The sequence below is a fragment of the Pyxicephalus adspersus genome, chromosome 4 (genome assembly GCF_032062135.1).
Source record: "Pyxicephalus adspersus chromosome 4, UCB_Pads_2.0, whole genome shotgun sequence".
Taxonomy (NCBI): Eukaryota; Metazoa; Chordata; class Amphibia; order Anura; family Pyxicephalidae; genus Pyxicephalus; species Pyxicephalus adspersus.
This window is the reverse complement of record NC_092861.1, coordinates 33,081,573-33,102,211: the sequence shown is the minus strand read 5'-3', so window position 1 is coordinate 33,102,211 and position 20,639 is coordinate 33,081,573. Positions and strand designations below refer to the sequence as shown.

The 20,639-nt window shown below is 37.2% G+C and overlaps 1 protein-coding gene across 1 annotated transcript in view; it reads right to left on the bottom strand.

Moving 5' to 3' along the window:
- Positions 1-6,672: 6,672 nt before the first annotated feature.
- EFHD1 (EF-hand domain family member D1) overlaps positions 6,673-20,639 on the bottom strand; it is a gene marked incomplete in the record, with an annotated part of 17,714 nt that continues 3,747 nt past the window's right edge. The window contains 3 exon segments of the mRNA XM_072407778.1: positions 6,673-8,503; positions 10,967-11,101; positions 15,324-15,471. Of these exon segments, the coding sequence (XP_072263879.1) occupies positions 8,372-8,503; positions 10,967-11,101; positions 15,324-15,471 (415 nt within the window).

The window sequence follows — 20,639 nt, the reverse complement described above, 5'->3', positions numbered from 1 at the left end:
CTCACATTTTTTACATTTACTTTGTAGAAAGTAAAAAAATCTCCCATCGAAAGTTTTAAATGGAGGGGATTGAATGTATTATTATTATTATTATTATTATTAAACAGGATTTATATAGCGCCAACATATTACGCAGCGCTGTACATTAAATAGGGATTGCAAATGACAGACTAATACAGACAGTGATACAGGAGGAGAGGACCCTGCCCCGAAGAGCTTACAATCTAGTAGTAAAAATATAACATATCTTGGCCCTTCTGTTTGCATTATTAGACTGGGCAAAATAATAATATCCCATACCTCTACATATGCAAAAAAAATCAAGAAGGATTTTATAGGGAAAAACATCTGTTAACCAAACCTCTCCATACTAACAAAGGACAGGGACTGCAGGTAGTTACTGTTCCAGAAAGATCCCAATTTTAGCATAAAAATGTATTTCTATTTTTTAAGCTGTTTTGCACTCTAAAATACCTGAACAATTTTGTCTCACTCTGGCCACCCAGCCGCTGTAAAGTGTGTTGTTTTTACCTTCTCCTGTATGTGTATGAATAGAACACTGTTGATAGAAAACAAATATGTTCATGGGTGTCCATGTGAGCTTATAGTTCCTTCTAGTATTATTAATGTGTGCATTACAAAGTGTTAAAATTTGCATTTTCTTTCAAAATTATTTGTAAAAGTACGACCAAAAAATCAGGCTATGAAATGCAACAATACCTCGATTCAACTGCTACCTTACTTTTCCTGCCATATGCTGGATTTGAGAGAGGCAACCCGGTTATGAAAGTTTTCTTTGTACATAATATTCAGTATGGATGGGGGTTTCTTGGATACCTTACTCTAGCCGCTCTGGACATTGAGGTATGGCAGAATTTAGGGTTCATACCACATGGACCTACCTGGGCACTCGGCTTTCAGTGTGGTTGGCTCCCTCCCCACCTCCCCTATGCCCAGTCACCAGATGTTTCCATAGTTTTGCAATGTCTCTATGAAAGAGGATTTCAGTAGGACTGTAAATGTTTGTGAATTACACATCTGACTTCTATCAAGCAGTGTATTCATGTCAGGTTTGTTCATCTTTGCCTGAAAATGGGGGCCTTGCTTCTGCCTTCCACAGTACCCCATTCAGGGTCTTTAGTGCAGTTGGCACACATAACCAGTTGTAGTTTAGAGCACCTTTCCTTGTCTGTCTCCTTTTCACTGCCTTCCTGGTGTTTCTCTAATGGCTCCATTGGTAATGGTCTGAATGTACAAGGGAATCATGCCTTACCGTTTCTTGAACTTCACAAACCACCGGTCCAAGTAGCATTTCTAAAAGAGATGGATTTACATAGGAAAAAAAGGAGGTTAATAAATCAGGCCCATCACCTTTATATTGACCTTTGAGCCTTTACTTCAGTCCATTCATTTTGATTAGGACATCAATATTCCCAGGACAAAACAGGTGGCAGCTTTTGTCATTGACTTGGTGTTTGTACTCCCCAAACCATGCATGGATCTCTCTTGAACTCCAAAATATCCTTGCCCTCATCTCTGTAAACAATTGTGTCGGTCATACTTATTCAGATAGAATACGGAAGCTAATAAATATTTCAGTATGTCCCTGCCTTATGATGTGTCTTATATATTCAAATTGATTTTTTACAGAAATAAAGTCTGATCTGCAACGCAGAAATTGTTAAGATGAAAGTTCTACCAGGAGTCCTGTAGTTTTTGCAAGCATTACCAGTACATATCAAAGCTATCCATTTTCATGTCTTTTTTTTTGTTTGCAGTGACTGACAGATTGTTTTGCTCAAAACAAATTAGGTGCCTATGTTTCTGATTTATCTTTAGAATATATAGCCTCACACCTGGTAAAGGTTGTGAACTGGTGGTGTTCTGTGTTATTAGAACTAGGTATCAGTGGATGAACTAGTCTCCCCATCTAGCTTCGTAGGCTAGACTTCTGGAGAGTTCTTTAACGTTCTCATTTTCTGTAGTCTCACCCGCTCAGACATTGTTTTCACAGATTGCAGACACCCTTTAAACCATTATGTATGAGCAGCAGCAAGACCTGACATTTCTCTGGTGCCACTCCTTCGATTGCAAAACTTTGTTTCTGCATGTATTTATGTGAGTTGAAGGAATGCTTCACTCCATCTCAATGAGAAGGGATTTTGATATTGATCCACAAGTCATCGATTAGGAGTAAATTTCAGGAACTATAAGAACACTAAAACAATTATTCTATTTTTTTCCAGGGGTTTTGTTCCACTGTTGGAGATGTACTGGAAAAGTTGGTATAATGCTATTCATATTTTAGTCCAGTCCCAAGCTAAAACCCTTTTGGGACACAGTAGGGGGTATTATTATTATTATTACACAGTATTTATATAGTACCTTCAGAATACACAGCGCTGTACAAAGTCCATAGTCATCTCACTAGCTGTCCCTTAAAACGGCTCACAATCTAATGTCCCCACCATAGTCATATGACTCTATTACAGTCTAAGGTATTACCCCAAAATGTTCCCTATAAACTCGCCGACTCATTGGTCCTGTCCGCATTCTTTTACTTATCATTTAACATTTTCCCTAACCAAAATTCTGTGGTCAGACTCCTCCTCACTGCCACCAGGGACTCCTTCCACTTGCCCAGGTATTGTTGTATAGAATGAAAAAGTAATTTGCATGGATTTTACCACTAGCATTCAGAGCAGCAACCCAAGTTTTGTGAAATGTGGTATTTCTGTATGCAATTTCTGGATTTTAGACACCACCTACTTAGGGTCATTGATCTCTGTCAACTGGGTGTTTGTGGTAAGCGAAGCCTTTCTTTTTTTCTTATGTTTTGAACATTATGTGTTAAAATGATTTTTATGACTCTTTAATAGGTTTAGAAACTAGGAAACTGGTACAGCCACCTCTCATGGCTATGGTAATATTTGGATTTTGCCTTGGTTGATTCTGACTAAGCATAGCGTGTAATGTTGAAGTTTTATGCTATTCTTTGTTCTGGCTATTCATGGCCTGCTGATGTATTATTGCATTATACTTTCTCATGTTGTCTTTTTTCTACATATATTATTCTTTTTAATAAATATTATAAAGAAATAGAAAACAGATTTGCTGCAAAAGACATTTTGTTATAAAAAAAACTTTCTTTTTCAATTTACAGCCAGCCAATTTCTAAAACTGAAAAATAATAAATTGTCACTCATTGTTACAATAGGAACTGGAAGCAATGCCTCCAGAATTATTATTACTAGTTATATAATGGTACTGAACATATGATTCCAGCACACAGACCCTCCCATTGAGTGTACAGGAAGGAAAAAAATGGATATCAGGTGTGAATTGCTTCCAAGCAGCAACAGGTAGACGTCTGTGATTCATGTTAATATTTGCAATATTTATGTAACCTAAAAAAAAATCATAATGGTATGGGAAGGTTACATGGGTGATTGTGTAGGTTTTCCTACTAGTTGCAATGTTTCCTGGATAACATTGCATAACATAATATATGCTAATATTAAATGTAAAGAACTACCTATTTAACATGCAAATCAACTTGTAAAATTATTCACATTACAAGCTAGATCTTTTATACAGGAATATAATACAATTAAAAAAAAAGTTATGGAAGAAATTATTTTAGTCAAAGACAGGTGTTCAGCTCAATAAAGCTCGACTAAGTTGCCGTCACTGTACTTTCTGTACAGGAAACACTTGGCTGAGCTCCCTGCTTCCTGTACTTTCCATTTGAAAAGAAAACTTTTTAAACACCCTAGAATAGCTTACTATACACTTTCATCATTGTTTAACTTCACCCAATAAAGTTACAGCAGATTAGTAGCTTTGAGTGCTGGAAGACTGTGCAGGGATTGTGATCTTTCATCATGTCAGCTACCAATGAAGGAAAAGTGAACAGATGCAAGGGTTTCTTGATAAGCACAAGGCAGGATTCTAAAACACCTGAAACAGTGTTAAGTACACAGTCCCAAAAAAAAAGTGGCCACAAAATGCTAAACAATACACATAGTGTAGTAAAACATTTTAAATACTGTATTCACAATGTATTCCTTACTTTCTGTTCCACAGGCAAGTCCCACAGACAAAGATCAACCTCACAGCAAAAGATCATTTGAAAATAATCCCATCTATTTTATATGCTTTACTGTACACAGAATGAAGACACAGTCAGCATTTCAAGCTTACTTTCAGAACTGCTTGCTAACATTGAGAAAAAAAGCCACTGCAGATTCTGGAGTTAATGAAGCAGACTAGGGCAGTATCAGAGGACCAGGACATAAAGTATATGCCTAGGGTACTTAAAGAGGAACGATCCTTAGTGTGGGTGTTTGCTATGATTATAAAACACATTTACCTTTTTGAGGTACCTGTCACTGCTATATTCACCGAAGACACCTTTGGCACGGTGTCTTTTGGGTCTAACAAAATCCTATTCAGACTTGGGCCGCGCTACTGATGATGTAACACCTGGGACTGGACAACTTACATTGCTCCCAGAATCTAAGTCTATTTGTGGTAGTGCCACTGAAAAAACTGGCCCATACACTGTATGGCCAAAAAAAAAAAAAAAAAACAAGTGGGGAAATTGTTTTTTGGAAAGGAGAATTTGCATGTCTCTTCTGACAAAAACACTATTTTCTGCTCTTTGTTCTTAGAGTTGAGTTCTGCTTTAACTGAAATTTATGGCTATAGTCACTGACTTGTTAAACAAAGGGTAAGGTCTTGTTCCCACAAGCTTTATAAACTATTAGGTTTTCTATTGATGTTCAAGCCCTGTCTGCCGTGCTACTCAGTTTTGCCAAACACAGTGCAAAGGAAGCCAATAGGACATGGAGTTGCTTTGTATTACAATCAACAAAAATACAGTATGTCAATTATAACTGAACATGACATAACTACTGCTTGTGGGGTTTAAAGTAAGTTATGCTATTTACCCTAGGGTTGGATTTCTGCATAGCTGGTATAGGCCATGACCTAAAACCTTTGAGTGCTAATATCACAATTCTATATAGGATAAAAGTTTCCAGACTCCTGTCCTGCTTGCTAGTACTATGTTCTAGTTGCACTTCTGTGCACTATTTGTATATATTGTGGGTCTGCACACCGAAAACGGGCTGTTTACTTGCCAGTCTAGACAACAGGTCTTCCTGTGTTAACACAAAAGGCAGACTGACTCTTTCAAATGCTATCTCCTAGGCTCAGTGAGTTGCATAGCTAAAATTTATTAGTTTTTTCTTAGTAAGACAATAAGGCTAACTGGAATAGGAAAGGAGTAGCAAAATAAGGTTGGGACTTATGTTTAAATGTCATAGATCTAGCCACATCTAGCCTGGGGCAAGTAGGGCTCAGAGGGCTTCTTACAATAAAGTCTACACATGCCCTTATCCAGTCTTGTTAGACTGGTCTACCTGCTTGAATTCAGCAATAAACATCCTTTAAAGATCACAGCAAATAAACAATTAGGTAAACCAATGAAATATTTTTTTTGCATTGATGAAAGGTCTAGATCTCACAGTCCACAACTTTACTGTAAGGGCTTTTGTGACATTGAACAAAACCTAATGAACTGTCATAACATCATGGATGCCGGTAACTATTTACACAATAATGCAGGAAGTAGTCTTACCATATTAAATGTCACAGGCTTTCCCCTTCAGCAGGTATAAAATTAAGATTTAGTTTATATTATATAGTATTATTGAGACATCACTGCAATTACACCCTTCGAGTTCATACAGGTTATATATTAAATATTAGGTAGTTCAACATTACACTATTCTAAATAATTTAAAAAGCAGAAACATGTCGGCTTCCAGGCTGAGTAAGTGGCCCAAACCAAACTACACATGAAATACTCAGCAATGCAATAGACTGGTGAGAGTAAGATGGGGAACACCCAATGCTTTATGTTTTAGACAACATACCTCTCCTTCTGGTTTTTGATTTCAGCTAAAGAAATAAAGAGTTGGTTCTCTTATTTACTTTCACCAAATTGTGCCTAATTTGAAATGTTTAGACTGTCCTAACTTTCCTTATGTGGAGTTTGAGGTTTCACCTGAGGTTTATGGAGGGTTGGTTCTTGCTTCTTTTGCAATTGTGAATGTATAAGAGAAGCCAGACACCTGACCCCAACAGCACAGAATGCAAACATTGAAACTCCAAGCTGGCATTTGTGCATGCTCCGATCAAAAAAGGGCCAACCATTCAATATTATCAGTGTTGCACTGCTATGTATGCAGATTTGGAAAGGTCAGGTTACCTTCATATTGAAGTCTAGAAATGAAAGCCTTATATTATTCTGGCCATTAAAAATATTGGTCTATCAAATATAATGTCCACAGTGAAATAGCAGTGTGACTCTTCATGGTCATACTGTGGCAGGCAGGATGAAGCTGCACTACAGATTAAAGATCCACTAGCACTGTATTTTAATGGATCCTATTATTTATTCAGCAACAAAAAAACATGGTCATAAATCTACATTGCAAAAGGATGAATTCCCAGATGCAGGTCCATAAACTTCATAAAATAAAAAAAGTGTACACGACAGAGAATATTGCCATATTTTAATTGCTGTCTAATAAACCAGTCTCTAGACTACAACTCAGCACAACAGATAAATTGTGTAACTGAACCAGACCACCATACACACAGTTTTATTAGTAAAACATATTTATTTTTATATAAAATGAGTATATAATAGTAGCCAAAACAGGTATGACTGAACATTTGAAAGCTTTCCCCAGGTGTACATCACATGGTCCCAGGACGGGTCAGGCGTGCTATGTTTCTAGTGACACCAGGCCCTGATACAAGGAATAATTATTAACAGCTATAAAGTACCAGGTCTGCCAAAGTCATTATCAGCACACAATGAGGGAGGGGCAGCTGTAGGTTCTAATCTTCAATCAACATTTCACATTTGAACGGTTCTCTCCTACACAAACTGATAAGCGTGCTATAAAAACCAGTACAGAAGAGAATGAACAATATGTGCCCATATTTTCTGCACAGTTTTCTTGTCATTCGGGAGGGTGCCATTAACATGTTTTAGAAAATAAAGGCCATAATCCTTCAGCAGCCAGCACTGCAAGGATGTGCTTACCTTGGTACAGTGTATTATAATGGCAAGCAGCTGAGGCTCACTAGCTGCTAAGAACTACAAGAACCAAAGGGATCTCATGACACCTGAAGCTCTACAACAGCCAGAGAGAGATACAGCATGCTTTCGTCTAATAGAACAAATCTATTTTACAGTGGAGTACACATTACTCTGGCCAAATACAACCTTTGTTTACCCCCATTTTATTATTTTTATGATAACCAGCCAAGAAAGAGGACTGTATATACTGTGCAGTTTTCTGTTATACAACATCCTGTTAAACTGGTTCGGGCTTCTAGTTTAGATATATCCCAGAGCCAGCACATAATATACAGTAATCTAAATATGGATGATACACTATTTACTTAGCATTGCAGGCTTCCAGCTAAACACAGAGCACTGTTACAAAGTTTTTAGTCACATAATCCATTTGCCCGAAAAATTGCCTACTTACTGGCTGCGGACTGCTATGTTCACCGGCACAAACTTTTTACTGATGCCCAGCTATGACCCCTGACAGAAGAATAGCAGGACTGTCCCACTTTACTGTTAGGCTGAATGTAGAGAGGAATCTGTACACAAATATGGCAACATGAGATCTCCAGCAGCAGCAATGTAAGGCAATGTTTAGGAGGTTTATGTGACGGCAAACAATGGCTCATGTAATTTGGCCTACTTTGTCACCTTCCGCAGTTCAATTCAATGATAACTGCAGTAAGATATAAAAAAAAGACAAGGGGTTTGCTGATCCCTTTTACAAGGAATGTTCAAACATTCTATCGAAAAAAGAGGAAAGATCAGGAACGTTTATGGGTCTATTTATATGTTTACTGTGGACAATATTAAAAGGAATGGTTTAAAAATATATAATTTATCAATATACAAGCCCATTAGGTTTTAGAAGTGGATTTTTTTTAAATTGGTAAATAAATGGCAGCACTTTGACCAGCTAGCAGCAATTATCTAAGGCACATTTCAAATGGACAAGTAGAACTAGGAATAAGGAATATATGTAAGCACAAATTGCTATTTAGGAATTAAAAGACCTATCTTAGCTTGACTAGGCCAAGTCGAGACCTTCTCAAAGTATAAGTATTAGGAGTGACTAAGCTCCCTGCTCGAGCAGGACTTACATGCATGAGACTAAGTCTGACTGTAGAGAATAGTCAAGGTGCCAGAGCCTTAGGCTGTGTTTTGTTTAGAACAACACAAGACCAAGGCCGGACATGAGAGTCAGGGAATGGTCAGCAACTAATTAAACGCAGACTTCAGCTCATTGAAGGCAGCTCTGCGGTTTTTCTTCTCTTCCTCCTGTCGCTTCCTCTCATCCTGCTCTGCCCGAATCTCAGCTTCAAACTTACTTGCCGAATTCAGGGCCTGAACCTGTGGGCACAAAAGGTTTAAAATGAGACTTAGGTAAAGAAGAAATAAAGTAAAAAGTAAATAAAGAGGGTTGCAGCTCACTCGTTCTCCCCCGTTCCCTCTCCGTAGTGCAGAACGGTGCTGTACGTATATCGCTCATTCATGCATCTTTCTGTCTTTTGTCATTGGAAAAGATTGTGAAGGATCCTTTCCAATGACAAAAATGTAACGTGTATGTGTAGCCCAAGAACAGTGGTCCAACTCCTCAAGGTGCTGTCAGATCAGGGTATTTTATACACAATGAACAGGATATTACTGTATAAAAGAACATCATAATGTCTTGTAACTTACTATTTGACATCAAGTATATCTCAGATTATAGAATTAAAAAAATGCAAAAAACTGACCTTTGACATCCTTCTTTCAACCCCCATTTGCAGAATTAACCCCCCCCCCCATTTACTGTGATACTGCCTGGCAAACATATCTGGTCCCTCCTAACAGTAAGGAATTACATCACAGATGTCAGACACAGACTCATTGAAGGGCACTGCTATGTTTGTAAAATTTCGGCCTTTTACCCAAAAGCTGTAATAACTGTATACATGATTTTGTTAGTGGCGGACGGGAACAAAACCTAAAGTTAGTTAAGCTTGTGTAAAAAAGTCCTGCAACAAGAGCAGCTAGTGGGGGCTTTAAAGGGGGACCATAAAGATGAACATGTAGAGATATTTCCACATAACACTGGGCCCCAGGACTAATCCAAGATAATGAGTCTGAAAATAATTAATGGCAGTAGAATAACAGGCTCCATAGGGAGTCGCTGACCACAGAGTTCAGTGTGTTAGAATTAGTTACCAGATACACTAGATGCTTTGCTCTTACTGGACTAAGTTTTGGTAGGTGTACTTTAACTAAACGAGGATTTACTAAAGGGCAATTTAGGGTATTGCTGTGGAATTCCTGCACTGCCATGGAAGTTGGAACTTTCCTTTAAAATTGACAGGATGACAGAAATCATAGCAGAAAAATATCCTAACTACAAGTCATTTGACTGATATGACAGGGGTGTATAGAGTATTAAGGACATTGATGAACATTAATTCCTTAAAAAAAATTATATATGAAATATGTCACCCCTCCTCTATAATAACAAACCTCTTCTGTGCAATATAAATAGCCTATTGTGTGCGGTTTGGTCCCGATAACTACAGATAACAGTATCTTATCTCTGTCAGTTTCAGAGCATGCCCTGCCCTTTCCACAACTCTCTATTATTCCAGCCTACCTTGGCCTCGAAAAAGTTCTTGGCACCCTTAACACCCTCAGTGGATACATCAATCTCAGAAAGTTTGGCTAGTGACATCAGGTCTTTTGTCATTGGAAAAGATTGTGAAGGATCCTTTCCAATGACAAAAATGTAACGTGTATGTGTAGCCCAAGAACAGTGGTCCAACTCCTCAAGGTGCTGTCAGATCAGGGTATTTTATACACAATGAACAGCATATTACTGTATAAAAGAACATCATAATGTCTTGTAACTTACTATTTGACATCAAGTATATCTCAGATTATAGAATTAAAAAAATGCAAAAAACTGACCTTTGACATCCTTCTTTCAACCCCCATTTGCAGAATTAACCCCCCCCCCCCATTTACTGTGATACTGCCTGGCAAACATATCTGGTCCCTCCTAACAGTAAGGAATTACATCACAGATGTCAGACACAGACTCATTGAAGGGCACTGCTATGTTTGTAAAATTTTGGCCTTTTACCCAAAAGCTGTAATAACTGTATACATGATTTTGTTAGTGGCGGACGGGAACAAAACCTAAAGTTAGTTAAGCTTGTGTAAAAAAGTCCTGCAACAAGAGCAGCTAGTGGGGGCTTTAAAGGGGGACCATAAAGATGAACATGTAGAGATATTTCCACATAACACTGGGCCCCAGGACTAATCCAAGATAATGAGTCTGAAAATAATTAATGGCAGTAGAATAACAGGCTCCATAGGGAGTCGCTGATCACAGAGTTCAGTGTGTTAGAATTAGTTACCAGATACACTAGATGCTTTGCTCTTACTGGACTAAGTTTTGGTAGGTGTACTTTAACTAAACGAGGATTTACTAAAGGGCAATTTAGGGTATTGCTGTGGAATTCCTGCACTGCCATGGAAGTTGGAACTTTCCTTTAAAATTGACAGGATGACAGAAATCATAGCAGAAAAATATCCTAACTACAAGTCATTTGACTGATATGACAGGGGTGTATAGAGTATTAAGGACATTGATGAACATTAATTCCTTAAAAAAAATTATATATGAAATATGTCACCCCTCCTCTATAATAACAAACCTCTTCTGTGCAATATAAATAGCCTATTGTGTGCGGTTTGGTCCCGATAACTACAGATAACAGTATCTTATCTCTGTCAGTTTCAGAGCATGCCCTGCCCTTTCCACAACTCTCTATTATTCCAGCCTACCTTGGCCTCGAAAAAGTTCTTGGCACCCTTAACACCCTCAGTGGATACATCAATCTCAGAAAGTTTGGCTAGTGACATCAGACCGCTGTCCTCTTCCAGCTCCCCAGCTGCAGCCTTGCGGAATATCAGCAGAAACTGGAAAATAGAGGTTTAGATTCAGAAACTTCAAAATACCAAGAAATTGTTGTGTGCATCATCATATACAGATTTGTAAATATATAAACTTATATTGTATATATATATATATATATATATATTACTGATTATATATAAAAGCAAGCTTTATTCATGAACCAGTACATTCAATTGTGGTTAAATTTTAACCAAAATACTTTTTTTTTTTTTTAAACTGCACCCAAGTTACTTTTCCCTGTGACTGCCAAATGGCAGTAATCTATTACCCACTTGTATGTGTGTTTGCATATATAGTGCTAGCTTGGCAAAAAAAGTCCTGCACTGGGAAACAGCTGGCAGAAAACATCCTTGCAATGCTTAACAATGCATTGCTCATAGGCCACATCTAATTTTGTTTTTTTAGGTGGAGTCACATTCTAAAGTGATTATAAAGCATTCCTCGGTTCAGTTTTCAAAATTCCTTCAGTATAAATATTGCATTGGTTACTAGTCCTGTTTATCCTTATTACAGGTAACAAAGCAAACACAAAACATTTTCCAATAATCACTAGACAGATTTTATCCTTTCACATTCTCAATATCTTATTACACATATTACAGTAGTCCTATGTGGATTGAAGGGCACATTGCTAACTAACCTCTACATATTCTGGTACTGAGAGTTCTGGCATATTGTCTGCCTGCATCTATTATCATCAGGCTATCAGACACCTCTGTGTGCTTAGTACAGAAGCTCTATTGTGTATATGCAGCTTCCCACACAGCTCACCTTGCTTCATCTGCATTGCTGACATTTGGGTAGTCAGAAAGAATGAAGTACACCATTTTTTAAATGCCAGGATTCTTGTTAAGGATATACAGGTACAAATCTTGTTCAAAGCAAAGAAGCTCTTCTTCTAAAAATGGTTTTTAATTTGTTTTTTTTAAAGTACTAATACTAATACTAAACTGTGGCTAGTATTGCCACAGAGCTATAACATTTACCATGCTTTGCTTTTATAAAATTGAGTCAGCTATTGCAATAGGTGTGTACCTTTGAAAAAAAAAGTGAAGCCTGGATAAAAAAAAAACATTTTAAAAGTCAGGGTATTGGGCAAATTCATTGTATAGCCATGTATCTCTTGCTTTTTTCAGGATTTGGGCTGCCGCCCTAGAAAATGAACATCACGTCAAGGAGCTATTCTCTTACTGCTAAGTAAATGTCATTTAGGAATTTACCAGAACAAATTTAGGAGGAAAGACACATAATAAAAACTTTTTGTCTAAGGTTAAGATACACATGGCAGTTAATCTGTCACTGCTTGAAACATCTTAGCCATAAGATCATTTAAATAGGATAATGTCCTCCTTTTGTTACTGTCTTCCTAAATTTTCCCAAAGCTTGTAGATTAAGGCCAGCTGTACTACCTACAAAATGCCAATGAACATATATTGTGTGCTAGCAGGGAGGATGCCAGATTCCTAATGTAATATACCGGAGCAGTTGTAAACTGTAATAAAACCGACCAGCATATTCTGAGATATTTTCACTGACCGGATGAAAGAATTTAGAAAATATTTTTGCAGGTTAGAGTTCAGCCCTGTACAAATGATTAACAAAACCTCTTTCAGATCCAATGTGGGAGGATGGCACAGTAGCAGCCTTTATCCTCATGCAGAGCCTTGAAGAGTGAAGGTTATATATAATGTACAATGTATACTATGTCTGAGGGCTGGGAGCCAAAAAAATAATCAGATTTAGTTGCCACAAAAGTAGCTATATTTCAGTAGGGGTAGAACTAATGTATACAAGCAAGTATTTCAAGGACTAAACAAGGAGTGGGATGTCAGACTTTTACCACAGTTCAACGTTAAGATCTAAATCCCTTCAAAACTTTCATGTCTGCATTTCATGTGAACGAATTCAGAGCCATATTTAAGCATTTAGTCTCCCTTACAATTTTGATTGACAAGATTTCTTTACAGTTGTTGTATGTATGCAATGAAGAAAGCACATTATTAAAGATCATTGTGGAATGAAGTTGACTTTTTTATTGTATAACTGATCTAGTATCAGCTTCTATGTTATATCTTAATATATATATATATAATATAATAATATAAAAATTATGCAAGTGAAAGGCAAAAAAACAAAACAAAAAAAACAGCTGATCCGGTAGAAATGTAAGACAGAGAGAGAGGAGACAAAAAGAGAAGAGAGAGCAGCGAGAAGAAAAAAAGAGAAGAGAAAAAGGGAAAAAAGAGAGAAAAAGAAGAGAGAAGAGAAAAAGAAGAGAGAAGAGAAAAAGAAGAGAGAAGAGAAAAAGAAAAAGCACTCCTTAAAAATATTGGACTCTATTAGATTTATGGGGGGCCTTAAAAAAGAAAAAAGCAACATATGTTCCGATTCCATATGTGGGAGTGTTAGCCGGCCTGCCTCCTGTCCCCCACCTTTCTTTGGTCTTCGTGTTTTAGTGGTTGTCGATATTGTATTGTATATGTTTGGGTATATATGTCATGCTTAACTGAGTGGTAAAGATAAAGTAGGAAAAGTAAATTATAATTAAATAAAGTAAAAATACACAGAGTTATTAGTAGAAGAATTGGTTAGGAAAGGTGAACCCCTATTGTATTGTTAAGATTAAGGGAGTAATGGAGACTGAAACAATAGGGAATGAACAATGGTCAAAAGATGAAGTATGGAAGGCTACTTCCTCTCACCCTATATATCACAGGAGGATATTATATAAATGACACAATTTTAAATAAGATTTGGATAAGGATTCACAGGTCACAAATAGAAGTAGGGTTTGTATAATTTTGTTGTAATGGAGCGAAAGGTATTATTACTTTTTCTCTTCTTATTGATAAATTAGTCACATGTTTGTTTTGAGTATTCTAATAGGTAAAGGGTTACAGTAGATCATTTTGTCATTGAAGAATATATGAGGGGGGTGGGAAGGGGGATGCAGTCTATAATATAAAAATGAATAATTAGGAGTATACTGTGTATTGAGATAATAATCTTAATAAAAGATAGAGATTGAGAACTGAGAAATACTAAAGGTTGGGATAGACAACTTGAATATTGTGTTGTATAGGGATTATATTGTTTAACTATGATTTGTTGGAAATTGGAAATTGAATGACACATTTTATGCTGGCTTGCTTATTTGTATGAATAAAATGAAAATTAATAAAAAAAATTGAAACAGAAAAAGAAGACAGAAAAGAGAAAAAGAAAAAGAAGAAGGAAAAGAGAAAGAAGAGAAGAGAGAAAAGAGAACAGAGGAGAGAAAACAGAAAGAAATACTGCATGAAAGTGACAACATTGGTTGGGATTAGCGGCACTCTTAATAGCTCAAGCAGTAAGCAGCACAATGTATTTCTGGCAGAATAACAGGAATATTTCTTAACCCAAATCATTTTATATGTTATTTTGTGCTGATATAAGCTTTATTAATAAAAAAGATCTTATGAGCTGACCCGGTCTGAGCATTAAAGTTATTGAATACTAAACCTGCATGGTGATGAAGTTAACCAAGAACATAGGAAATACTGGGAAAAAAAATTTAAGAAGGAAGCCTAATCAAAGTAAGAAAGAAAAAAAAAGTAAAATAAGGCAGCACATGAAAAAGCATTAACAAATTCTCTTTAAATGGTTTAGGAACATGTCCGATAGGGAAGAAGAATGGCCCAGAAAGAGCACTTCCTCTTCAATTTACTGACTACCTTGTGACATTAGTCATTATGAAAGTATAAAAGTATGAAGGATACCAACGAAAAGTTTTTTCAGTCACACTATACGACGGTGTGAGCAAAAGTGACAACATCACTTGAATTGATTTACAAGGACAGCTTTTATTACTGCAGGGCAATGGCAACAAAACAAACTAGCACCCCCACTGCCTTGTCCATCCATGGGTTAGGCCACTGCTTAGGCCCTGCCTGCATAAACTACAGTGGTAATGTTTTTTTGTGCAAACTCATATAAAGTATATTTTTAACCCCCGGCAGTTTTTACTGCTCTGTGGCCTTGCTAGCCACAGAGGTGGGCAAGGGTTAGACTCTCAATCCATCTTTTTTTTCTTTACCTCAAACATCTCAGACATACTACCGGTAGGTATATTATTACTTACTACATATATATTTAAAAGATTGTGTGAAATAAGCAGCATATATTTTGGCACAAAAACTATAAAAACCATTCAATCTCTAAATAAAGAATAAAAAAAAATGTTACCTCTCGGAAGTTTAGTTTCCCATCAAAGTCTTCATCTACTTCCTTGATCATATTTTTCAGCCCTATATGTGTCTGTGGAGCTCCCAGCTTCTCCATCATCAGCTTCAGCTCCATTAGGTCTATGAAGTTATCACGTCCTGTATCATACCTGCAGAGAGGTCATCCAGAGTTACAAAACAAATACCGATCATGTCTCAAAAACTGTTTCTGGCATTTTCACTTTTACCAAATCTCCAAATTCAGGCATTCTACGCTTTATATGGCACTATGGACTGGCCTTCCCTCAGTAATCTAAATCTAAGGTTGTATAAATTTGGCCATACAATAATACATGGGTGTCGGATATACAGGCTGAATGCAACCACATCTGCTGAATCTGTGCTAGCTGCTAATGTCCCTTCCTTGCATTTAAGAATATGAATCAGGATAAGGAAGGCAGCATTTCAGACAATTTCAGGGCCAACATATTAGAGAAGAAGACTGTTATTGGACACATAACTAGCCTTTCTGACTGCCATTTCCCCAATCCTGTGTGTCTTAAAATTACAACTTGCTGAACAGGCAAAGCTACAAATGTATTATGTAAAATCTGTAGAAACCAATTTATATTAAGGGCTCTGTGTATGCTGAAACATAAACACTGGACTGGCATGGATTTAAAATGCACAAATAAGCTTAAGTTGGACCGTTTTCTTGTATGTCACACTTTCCTTTAATGTGCTAATTGCAATGAAGGAAACCAGGTAAATCTCATCCAGCACCCTCCTCTAACAAAATGTTTAACCCATGGCTCGGCAAATTTATTTAGGTTCCATTCACTGGCTGAATAGTCAATTTAGGATCAACTAATTTGTGCCTGTGGGTGTTCGCCTTTATCAAACATCTGAAAAATAGTATAGAGGCTGTTTTTTTTTTAATGCGCTGGTTTTCTTTGGCATAGGAACTGGAAAGGTATAGATAATTAAACTCTTCCAAATACCATTTAAAACGCTTAAAACACAAATACTTTGTGAAGATTTTTAAAATGTATGACTAGTGCACCAAAACATGAGGCATCTCAGCACCAAGACCACACCACAATGCCTTTTTGGAGCAGTGGAATGCTACAAAACCACATTCCCAACCCTTCCACAATCTAACATGCCATTCCTGTCCTAAAATATCAACACTGCACCATACTGGACCTACATATCTATGGAAAAGCAGAGTTTATGCCTAGGATAGGATACTGGAACACCTCCCAGCTCCTTTTCTCTATAACAAATGGAAAGGGTTGCATAGATGGTATTAAAAGAGTGCAACAGAGAACAGGTAATTATCAACTGAAGAGACTGTTGGCAGGAAGAACATCCTTATTTCTGCACTTGCCAAACCTATATAACTAAATACTTCCAATGATACATTGGTAAGAAACCAAATAAGAAAAGTGCATTTTTACAGTAACAAACAATGAAATAGAAGGATTTTACAAGCAAACAGGCTTGCTTCAACTCGCCCACCTCCAGTGGTATATATTTCTTTGCTTCCTTTCCAAAGAAAACCCAGCACCCCAATATATGAGAGAGCATGTGTCAGCGTTGGGTCAATCAACAATATCACAAAGGAGTCTACAGAAGTGTGTGAACCATGATTACGCTGACTTGCAACTCATAATTCTGTTCATTCCCAGTTGCAGAACGGTGCAGTGTGGAGGGCGTCTGTGGAAGTCTACATTACAGTGAACATGTTTCCATAGCATTGTCATAATACAGGTTTACTTTAAATAGCTTATGCCAAGGAAGGGACAAGGTCCATTGCACCTAAGGCCAAAGTGTGTCCCCTACATGAGCCATGGACTATTAGCAGCATAGTTTACAGATCCTGTAATTGTAATTTGCAGTCCCTTAAAGACTTATTTGCCATGACACATCAAGCCTTGCACTGCAATACAACATATGACCATATTTTCTCTACATCTGCAGTTCTTATGACCCCTCTTCAGAATGACAGCTTTTGTGGTCATGTTTTGCAGAGTTTGCCAAATATTGTGCTGAGGCTGCATGACAATTCCAAGCACACTGAAAAAGATGAGACCGCTCAAAAGAGCTACCAGAGACTCATCTCACCTATATCATAGGTTTTAAAAAGGATATACCTTTGTCTTTAATAATTTTTATTGTAAAGATATAGTGTGTTTTCTTATCTAAAAATCACTGAGCAGTTAAAACAACCCTATCTGTTTACAAAAAAAAGAAATTCTAAAGGCAGCGTTTCTGTAATAAAAACAGCTTTGTAATAACTTTTGAAAAGCTTGTTTCTTTTACCTTATTCTTGCCTTGTCTTAAAGTCTATATAGCATTTAACAGTTTGGGAGTGTGGGGTGGCTGTGTACCCAACTGTATGAGGTGGTTCCTTCCAACTCCTACATCACTGCTTTGACCTTCCGTAACACAGAGGTCAGAGAAAGGAACAACACTCCCGAAAGTGTAATGCTGAAGGGTCCGACAAAAACAAGCTACAAGACATCCCTCATGTGGGATTTGCCTTAGTTTAGAGACTTAACCATGCACATGCCTAAATACAGAATTTAGGCGTTACCACTTATTTATAAATGTATCAAAAAACCGATCTACTTCAATGAAATACTAGAAGTTTTAAATGCCAACAGGTTTTAATAACAACCCAATATGTATATGACCTCACCAGCCTGCAAGGTGTTTAAAAACAATGCCAATTTACATTCTGAAATGAAAAAAGAAAAAGTTTAGGGGGGCCACTACAAAAGGTAAAAGTCACTGGACATACAATCATTTTTAGCAACAAACAACTGATAGATGAACAAACAACGCTGTACATACAGCACCAATCTGTTCCATGGAGAGGGGAGAATGAGCGAACAGCACCCTGCTGAGCTCTCAAGATGGATCCATGAATGACGTCGGACAACTGTTGCACACATGTTCTCTCGCTTGAGTTGAACTTAACAGCTCGTATTGGGCGATAATCATCTGACATTTGTACATAGCCTTAGACATTTAACGTCCCACATTAGTGCAGATGCACAGTACAGCTTGGATGTACTTCTGACATCCCAGGGGGAAGTGCTGCATTCATTCGGTGATGCCGGTATTTCTATACGGTCATGCAAGTGATCGAATTGTATATGATGTCCTCCTCAGCATTCTGATGGCGATGTTGGCTTTTTCCACTATGCTTTCATCTGGTGCTCTTTGGGGAAGCTTGGTAAAGACATCCAGCAGGCATCCTTACCTAGTAACTTCATTTAACACCATACACACCTGTTCCCCCTCTGCTTCCGTACCTGTTCCCCCCGCTATACAGGGAGCAAGAGGTGCCATTTTTATAGTTTTTGGTATGACCCAAACTTGGAACAAACCAAGAATCTAATGGCTAGGAGGTGGACACACAAAATAATCAGCCATTCGGTCTTGAAACAGGCTACTGTTTAGTTTGGGTCTAAAATCTAAAGCTAACCTATTGCGGCATTTTTACTATAGTAGAAATTACAAACATTTAGTAACTTTAAAGTTTAAAGATAAGAGAAAATGTAGACAATGGAAACACTCAGGCTATATTTATTAGTTTTAACAAGCAGCTATAAAATATAAAGTATTAGTATAAAAAAGAAAAACGATGAAAGAAAATCAGATCTTTACCAATTAAATACAATCTCTGATAATAATAAAAAAATGGTAAAACTACAGAAAATAAATACAAAGTGAAAACATTTGTAAATTACGATCTGGATTAAAACGGAGTACGAATGTTGTTTTGCATAATTGTTGAGCTGGACTCATTACTAAAAAAACTACTCACTGAACTAATCTTATAAGAGAGAACCTAATTATGACTATTATCTGTGAAATATAATACTGCAAAATACTGCACAATTTTATTTCAATTTGCATATATTACGAGTTGCTACACCCATCCAATAGCTCATCAAGACACATAAAATGAATATCTGAAAACATAAATCACACAAGTCAAGCATCTGACATGTCTAAACACACCCAATAAATACAAAATTAGGTTAGCATGCCCATTGTAAATTAGAGAATTAAATGTTGTGTGAAGTCCTTATGAAATAATAAATTGTTACAACTAATTGTAAAATATGAATGTCTTTCTAGGGTAAAGTACAGAGTCTTAGAGTCTGGAATGTCACCGACAATAACACAACTCGGCCCTCCCCACGGTATGGGCGACTGTTGTAACTTGTCAAGAAATTTCTATCAAGATAAGGAAATAGCAGGGGAAGGGCATACATTAGACAAGCAAAGAAAAGAGAACTAGAAAGCAGGAATTAAACATACAGATCTATCAATAGTACATTTTACAATTAGGCCCAAACACTGCGAAAAAGTACTTTTAGTTTTGGATAGAGATGTAAAGTGGTAAATCATCAGTCAGATTTTAAAAATCTCCCTGACAAATAAAAAAAACCCAACAGGGACTATAAACCTTCTTCACTGCACTAAAAACTGTTGGAATTTCGACTTTCATATAAAAAGGGGAAAACAGAACTAGCAGCAGATATTGCTATTATAACTTTAATAAGTAAGCACCCAATGATGAAATAATAGGAACTTGTATATGTAGGATATGTGATGGGCACATAATGTATTTTAGGAAGGTACAGGATTCTAATTTATCCCAACTAATCTGGCCCTAAATACACCGGGATTGTGAGCTCACATGCCAGCTGCATTATTCACAATGACTAAAATTGGGGGAAGCCATTCCTAAGTGCAAGTGTGAAAATGATTGGATGCTGTAAGGCAACAACAAATGTCAAGCACTTTATTCCCTCAGGCTTAGCTGGGTAGAACTAACCACGAGAACAGTTGCGACATTAACTCGTGATCTTTTTGGACAAATGTGCACATCTATACACAAAGCAGACACCCCTGATTAGAACATTAGAACAATAAAGATAATCAATGTCTAATGTTTTCCAACAGAGCCCCCCCACCTCTTCCGTCCCCAATAATAGTTGGCCAAAGGCCATCTATGGAAAATATTATCACTTTCATTTTCTAACAGACCCAAAGGCCATCTATGGAGAACACTGTTCTTTTCTATCCATTGTGCCATTGGCAATGATCATCTCATGCCCATGGAAAATGCAAGAATGCTATATGGCAAAACAAATTACACTTTACCACTTTGGGCCATTAAAGGGTCTCAACCCCTAACATGCATATTTCTATCCTAAAAGGATACAAACTGAGGTGACCTGAACTCAGCCCTAATTAGGTCTCCTCTTTATTACTGTGTGTTCTCCTTGCTGGAGGCTCTGACATCAGAAGCAAA